The following is a 6,279-nucleotide window of genomic DNA, read 5'->3' as shown; positions in this document are numbered from 1 at the left end:
GAGATTTGAGATGGGCCCATAGCTTGCTAACATGGAAGCGTCTAGCGTTCTATTTTTTAGCAGGGGCTTAATGGCAGCTAGTTTAAGCGCTTTAGGAAACTCGCCTGACTGAAGTGAGCAATTGATTATTTACTGCAAATCAGCTAGCACAGACTTCGCAATAGCTTTGAAAAAGTCAGATGGTATTGAGTCAAGACAGCTCGTTGATGGTTTCGGCTGCTGAACCGTTTTCTCTACAGTTTTTTTGGTCAACTGTATCAAATTCTGAAATGGTAATAGAGTTTTTCGTGCGTGGGTTCAGGTGTAGTATCATTTTATCATTTTGCTGATTTGTGCTATTTCACCCGATGGATTGTATTTTTTCACTAAAATAACAAGCAAATTGATTGCATTTAGCTGCTGTTAGAGGAGTTCTGGAGCTATCTGATCTGGCGCTTGTCAACCGCAGCAAACAAGAGTGTGAGTATTGTTGAAGGTCTGATTTCAGAAAAGCGTTGCTGTCTAGCCCTGACTAACTCTTGGTTAAAATTACAAAGACTGTCAATATTGCCAATAGCCTTCACACTATCCGTCAGAGGTGTTATGAAGAGGAAAACGAAGGGTGCCAGACCCAAAAACAAAGAACTGACAAGCATCAAGGAAATCTTTGCTTCCAGAACTCCCAGGCAATGCCACAGGCTGCTTTCCTCAATACCATGGTGCATCGAGGAAGTGATTTAAGCGAAGGGATTCCCAACCAAGTATTGATTAAGATATCGTTTGAAAGTACCATATTTTGATACACATATGTTCCATTTCAGGTATTGGGACAATTTTATTAAACATGGTGAGTTCAAAATTACACTTCACCTTGTTATATTAATCATGGAACCTGTCTTGCTATGTATAACGGAGGAAACTGTATATGGGCTGTGGGTGGACCAGTACCATTGCCTGAATGTACAACCTATCAAATTGCCCAAAAACATGCATTGATCTTCTCATACAGTACAATATTTTACAAGTCAACAGATGAGTGCCACCTCCAACAGCTCCCAATAGTAACACGCAATGTCAACCATGATACACAAGCATAGTCAAATAGACTTGTGGACTAAATAGGAAAGGGGTGAAAACCATAAGACATGTCTGTATTTGTGATGATAGGCATGCAAAAACAAAATCTTACCAAGAGAATGCATCTTATTTCAAGTGAAAAGATCTTCTTGTACTCATCTTATTTTAATCTTATCAAGTCAATTCATACTAGTTCCATTGGCAGATTTGTTTTGAATTTTACTTCTTTTAGGGACATCTTGTTTTAAGTGTCAAAACATCTGCCAATGGAACTAGTATGTATTGACTTGATAAGATCCTGTATCTTAAAAAAAAGTCTTTGTCTTGCTGAAAATCTAGAAAAAACCCTCAAAACTCTCTTAAAATAAGTACAGTAAGAAATACGATAATTCACGAAGTAAGATTTTTCATTTCGGCAGCATTTAGGTTGCTGTTCAAAGTCCATCTTGTGCACTTTCCCTCAGTTCAGTTGCCTGATGATGGTGTTAATGTCTGTGCCACGAAATCCAGGTTTTCCTAGGTCCTTGAGGAGCCCCGCCTTGTCCCTAGCAGCATGACGAGCCACTGACAGCTTGAAAGGCATCAGAAAGTTGTTGGTTTCCCGAAAAGCTTTGCCAACTGAGTAGACCTCATGAATCAGGTCCTCCAAACAGATTATTCCATGTTTACCTGAGAATCAAAGGAGCGGGTCCATTAGTTTGTATCTGCACACCAGGTAAAGGTGTCATAAATTGATTAGTTTTTGATTCAAATGCTTCAGTCATTTCTATAGGTTCATAGTTATATTCGTTTCAGATTTGAAGTAAAGATTGAGATGTTGAGAAAACTTACCCATGTGTTCCTCAATGAAGTTATTATCTGTTAAGGGAACTGCCCTCTTGCCCACCTTGGTCTGTCCCCTCTTCAGAATGAGCTCACGCACAGACTTTAAGTTTGGATATCTATTTGGTAAATACAGACATGCAAACAAACACCAAAGGCATGAAAAAGGAGACCCAAAAAATTAAAAATAAATAAAAAAATTAAATAAAAACATTGTAGGGGGCCTGGGGAGATCTAGGCAGAGAATTTGTATTTTATTTTAAAATAAAATTAAGCCACCTGGAAGGCTCTGAATAGTACAATAAGGCTAAATAAACCCATTTTCTTCACGAAGAAAAACATTTATTTACACCGTTCAAGTGCATGTTGATGTACAAATTTAAGATGAAAATTTCATTTGCCTAATTTCTTTGCTTTTTTTTGTTTTGGCCTCCAACATGAGCCAGGCCGATCTCCACCTGTACCTGGTACCCGCTTAAAGCTGTGCCACATGAATAGCATCCTCTTCTTTAAGTTCTCCCATTCTGGAAAATAATTGACTAAAATCATTCTTTCACTTCATTTTTCACTATTACCAACTTCAAGGGCGAATTCCAAATGCATCCTCCAGGAAAATATTAAAGCCTAGAAATGACATCTGTGTGTGGAATGGATCGAGCTGCCAGTGTTTCAGGAGCACGAAACAGCCTATGACGTCAGCGACGGCGAACCCCCACCCCACCCCACCCCACCCGTCGGAGATATACGAGTCACGTTAATGACCTATTTTGAGTTCAAAATGGCGGATTTCGCCAAAAGGCGACTGATTTGCATGGATGTAAATAGGAAATTTTTGATGATACAGTGAATTGCAGGGACTTAACACTCACCCCCAGGCTACATAGGGCTCAACAATCTTCAACATCGCGAGAGAGGTCTTGCAGATTCTGACAAAGGTTCCACTGAAGATTTTTCTCAGCCTGAACATCTGGATAACATTCATCACTCTGGGACTGACACCTTTAATACTAACACGAAAATAATGATCATTCATTGTGTGTAAAAGTACAAAATTGTCTTGCATTAAATTGCTGATAATGTAAAGCCACTTCTAAGACGGTCTCAAGTTTTTCATCCTCAATTATCAAATTGTAAATACTCACTCTCTAATGCGGACAGCAAAGGCTAATTTATACTTGGCAGGAGGCAGTGGGGCAGGTGGCCTCTGTGCAATTCGATGTATGCGAGTATCATCACGACGTTGCTTATGGCTGTCCTTCAAAAAGTCTTCCAAGCGCTTGAACTTTATCGGTGCACCTTTTGAGACCTGAAACAATCCAAAAACAAACGGTTTATACCTGCATGGGAGATGACTTTACTGCAAGTACTAAATATAATCTTTTAAAATGCACCTAACCAAGATACAGTGATACCTTAAAGGGGAATAAGACCCTCCCCCACCCATCCCCGTTAAAAAACACCACTGACGTCTTTGTCGTCATTGGCAGGGAATGAGTTAATGGCAGGAAAGAGTTAAATTGTAAAGTTTAAGAGAGCAGACAGACTACCGCAACGTGGTTACGTCATCAACGCTAGCGAAGGTGGTGGAAGCAGTGCGTACGTGTTTGATTCAAGGAATGCGGAATAAATGGCGACTACGTGGTAGTTTGCAAGCTGCCGTTAAACAACAAAAGAAGATGGCGATGTCAGAAGACAAAATTCTGAAAGTGTGGGGGCATTTCAGACAGACAGACAGGCAGGCAGGCGAACACCAGTGACGCGACGTCTCTCTAGCAAGACATTTATTGTGTTGAAGCATTTAGCTGACGTTCCCCACGACGTACTTCAGTTGTGCGCAGACTGCAAATAACTTGCGTGTTTTTGTCTGAGACACCGCAAAATAGTCCCACACCGACGACGTGTTTTTTCACCGACAAGATTGAAAAAAACTTTATTGGCCGTCAGATAGCTACAGTACTGCGCAACAAGACACGTGACAAGGCTAAAAACAAACTAGCTTTTTGATTCATATGCGACAAAGACGCGTAGTTAAATGTGTTGTGCGGAGCCGATCGATGACGTCATTGATCGGAACGGCGACTTATGACATGAAAGCCAAGCAGCATAAAATGCTGTATCTTGTATTTGTTTATGGCAGTGAGGCATAGTGACAGACAGAACAAATAAATGCTCTTCTATTAGAAGGCAGGAAGTACATACAGTAATCAATGTATCCACTTTTTGTGAAATTTTTGTTTGTCGGTGTACCGTGAGATTTTTCAATTGTAAAATATGTGCCTTGGCTCCATCAACGTTGGAAATCACTGCTGTGGTCAGTGCATGTATTCTAATCAGTCAGGTCAAACCAACATTACAACAATGACAGAAATAATGGATGCGAACTTACTGTAATTAAATTACACCGGAACTTCAGAGCATGATTTGACAGAACGCCGGTACAACTGTTAGTGCTAGCACTAGCTTGCTAGGCTACATAGCGTTTTGTTGTCTGCTTGCGAGACATATCGCATTCAAAGTTATGTGAACATACCTCAAGCAATCCTTGAATTAAAGTCCTCTTCCGAGCACCGGTGACCACCAACACACGTTTTTCCCCATTTAGTTCGTATAATGCGCACGATGCGATCGATTGTTGCTGTTGTGGTCGTGGTAACGAGTGTATCCGGTCGCGTCTGAGTTGACAAGATAAAGCCCAGTGATCGTAAAAAACGGGATTTTATTCCAGTCAGATATTTACAGTACTACGTCAAAAGACACGTGACAAGGCTAAAAATAAACTAGCTTTTGGATTCAAATATACCATACACGATGGCGACGCGGAGTAAATATCTTTTGCGGAGCCGACCAATGACGTCATTGATCGGTCGGCGAATTATGACATTAAAGCCGATCGGTATAAAATGCTAATTATCGCCCGATAAGATCGGTGTAAAGTCTAGTTTAAACTGAAATTTATGTCTTATTTATTTGGAATTGCCTCACAGAAAAACTTTTTGGGCAAGAAAATACAGTTTGCTGCTCAACGTGAATTTAAGAAATAAAACAGTTGGTTATCTCAAAAAAAGAAAAACAATTGGTCATTCATTTTAAGTGGAATGGCTTATATTTTATTTTGTATATATAATTGCTTTTTTAACTAAGCAAAAATACACGATCCAAATACATTGATTGTTGGCTAAAAATGTTGGTAGGACACTCGAATACTAAAATATTTGATAACTGCAGCCCTAAATGCAACGTGATGGTTGTGCTATTAAAAATGTGGAATAAGTCTGATACGTCCCCCAAGTAAGGTCCAGGTACCAAATTCACAGCCGGCCACTGGTTTAGAACATAACGTACATTAGAGAGCACCATGATATTGAGTAGTATGGACTTCATAGAGGTCCATCAGGAAAGAACATGTTTAGAAATTCCAAATGACATACTCACCTTTCTCTTTTCAAGTAGTGCAAGCTTGGCTTGCGTGGCTTTAATAGCCTGGTACCTTTTCCTCTTCTTCAAAAGATACTCTGGGACTAATTTGATGACTTTCTTTGATCTGAGAGAGAAGCGGGAGAAAAGAGCCAGAAAGATAAATACATTTCGCCATCATTCACGTTCTTAAGACAATATTCACTAGTTAGCAGTTGCCAATGCTTGGTTCCAAACTGTCCACCTAGGAAATATTCGTATTTTATTTGGAGTACTTCTAAACATGCAGCCTTTAGCCTGTTTGGCTAACCAGAGTACCTCAAGTATCATCACCATGTATTTACTAATAACAACCACGTTGCAAATTATTTACATTTAAAAATACCCTGACAGTTACTGCACATTGCACAGGCGGGCATTTCCCCCTAAATTGGGAAACTTTCGAGGCTCGACGAAGTAGTACCATGTGAAATGTAATCAATTTCAAAACTGCTTTTCTAACAACGCGATGTTCGAAATGCAATCAGGAACTTTAACGGATACGCCATATTCATCATAGCAAGTCAAAGCGCCAATACTGTACAAACAAAGAAAGACCGATGGACTGTGATGTAAGAAACAAACACAAAACATACTCGGACTCCGCCATTATGGGAATCTCCAACATTTAAGTTCGTCCACTCTTCTTCTACGTTTCCTCTTCTTCGGCGGTGTCTTCGCTTCTTCGTTTGGCCAGATCGATACATTGCCGCCAACTAGAGTATCGGAGTGGGCGCAGTAAGACCGTTTACATACGAAGTGGTGGAATGCAAAAAAAAAGGAATACAGCTACTAAACACAGTGAGGAGGGTAAAAAAATAGCTGACACAAAAGTGACTTCTGACGACGATGAGCATCTTCTGTTGAATGTAAAGTATAAAAGGGAGAAAAAGAGGAGGAGGGGGTTGGTAGAGCGATTGTTAAAGAAGTTGTAAAGTAGTTGTGGTC

The 6,279-nt window shown here is 40.0% G+C and overlaps 1 protein-coding gene across 1 annotated transcript; it reads right to left on the bottom strand.

Moving 5' to 3' along the window:
• Positions 1–789: 789 nt before the first annotated feature.
• Positions 790–6,075, bottom strand: rpl7l1 (ribosomal protein L7-like 1). Its single transcript, XM_061754590.1, has 6 exons — positions 5,928–6,075; positions 5,311–5,419; positions 3,021–3,184; positions 2,748–2,885; positions 1,888–1,997; positions 790–1,725 (listed from the first exon to the last, which is right to left on the bottom strand). The coding sequence occupies exons 1-6, from the start codon at positions 5,957–5,959 to the stop codon at positions 1,517–1,519; spliced, it is 762 nt and encodes a 253-aa protein (XP_061610574.1). The 5' UTR covers positions 5,960–6,075; the 3' UTR covers positions 790–1,516.
• Between the last annotated feature and the right edge of the window lie 204 nt (positions 6,076–6,279).

This window comes from Phyllopteryx taeniolatus, chromosome 18 (genome assembly GCF_024500385.1).
Source record: "Phyllopteryx taeniolatus isolate TA_2022b chromosome 18, UOR_Ptae_1.2, whole genome shotgun sequence".
NCBI lineage: Eukaryota > Metazoa > Chordata > Actinopteri > Syngnathiformes > Syngnathidae > Phyllopteryx > Phyllopteryx taeniolatus.
Note: the sequence above shows the minus strand (reverse complement) of the source record. Positions and strands in the feature narration are given on the sequence as shown.

Excerpts from the sequence above, each read along its gene's own strand:
- rpl7l1 (XM_061754590.1), bottom strand. The coding sequence starts at position 5,959 with ATGTTGGAGATTCCCATAATGGCGGAGTCCGA. Across the intron at positions 2,886-3,020 it reads TTTGCTGTCCGCATTAGAGA|TATTAAAGGTGTCAGTCCCA; the intron begins GTGAGTATTTAC and ends TTTTCGTGTTAG. Across the intron at positions 1,726-1,887 it reads CTTCATTGAGGAACACATGG|GTAAACATGGAATAATCTGT; the intron begins GTAAGTTTTCTC and ends TTTGATTCTCAG.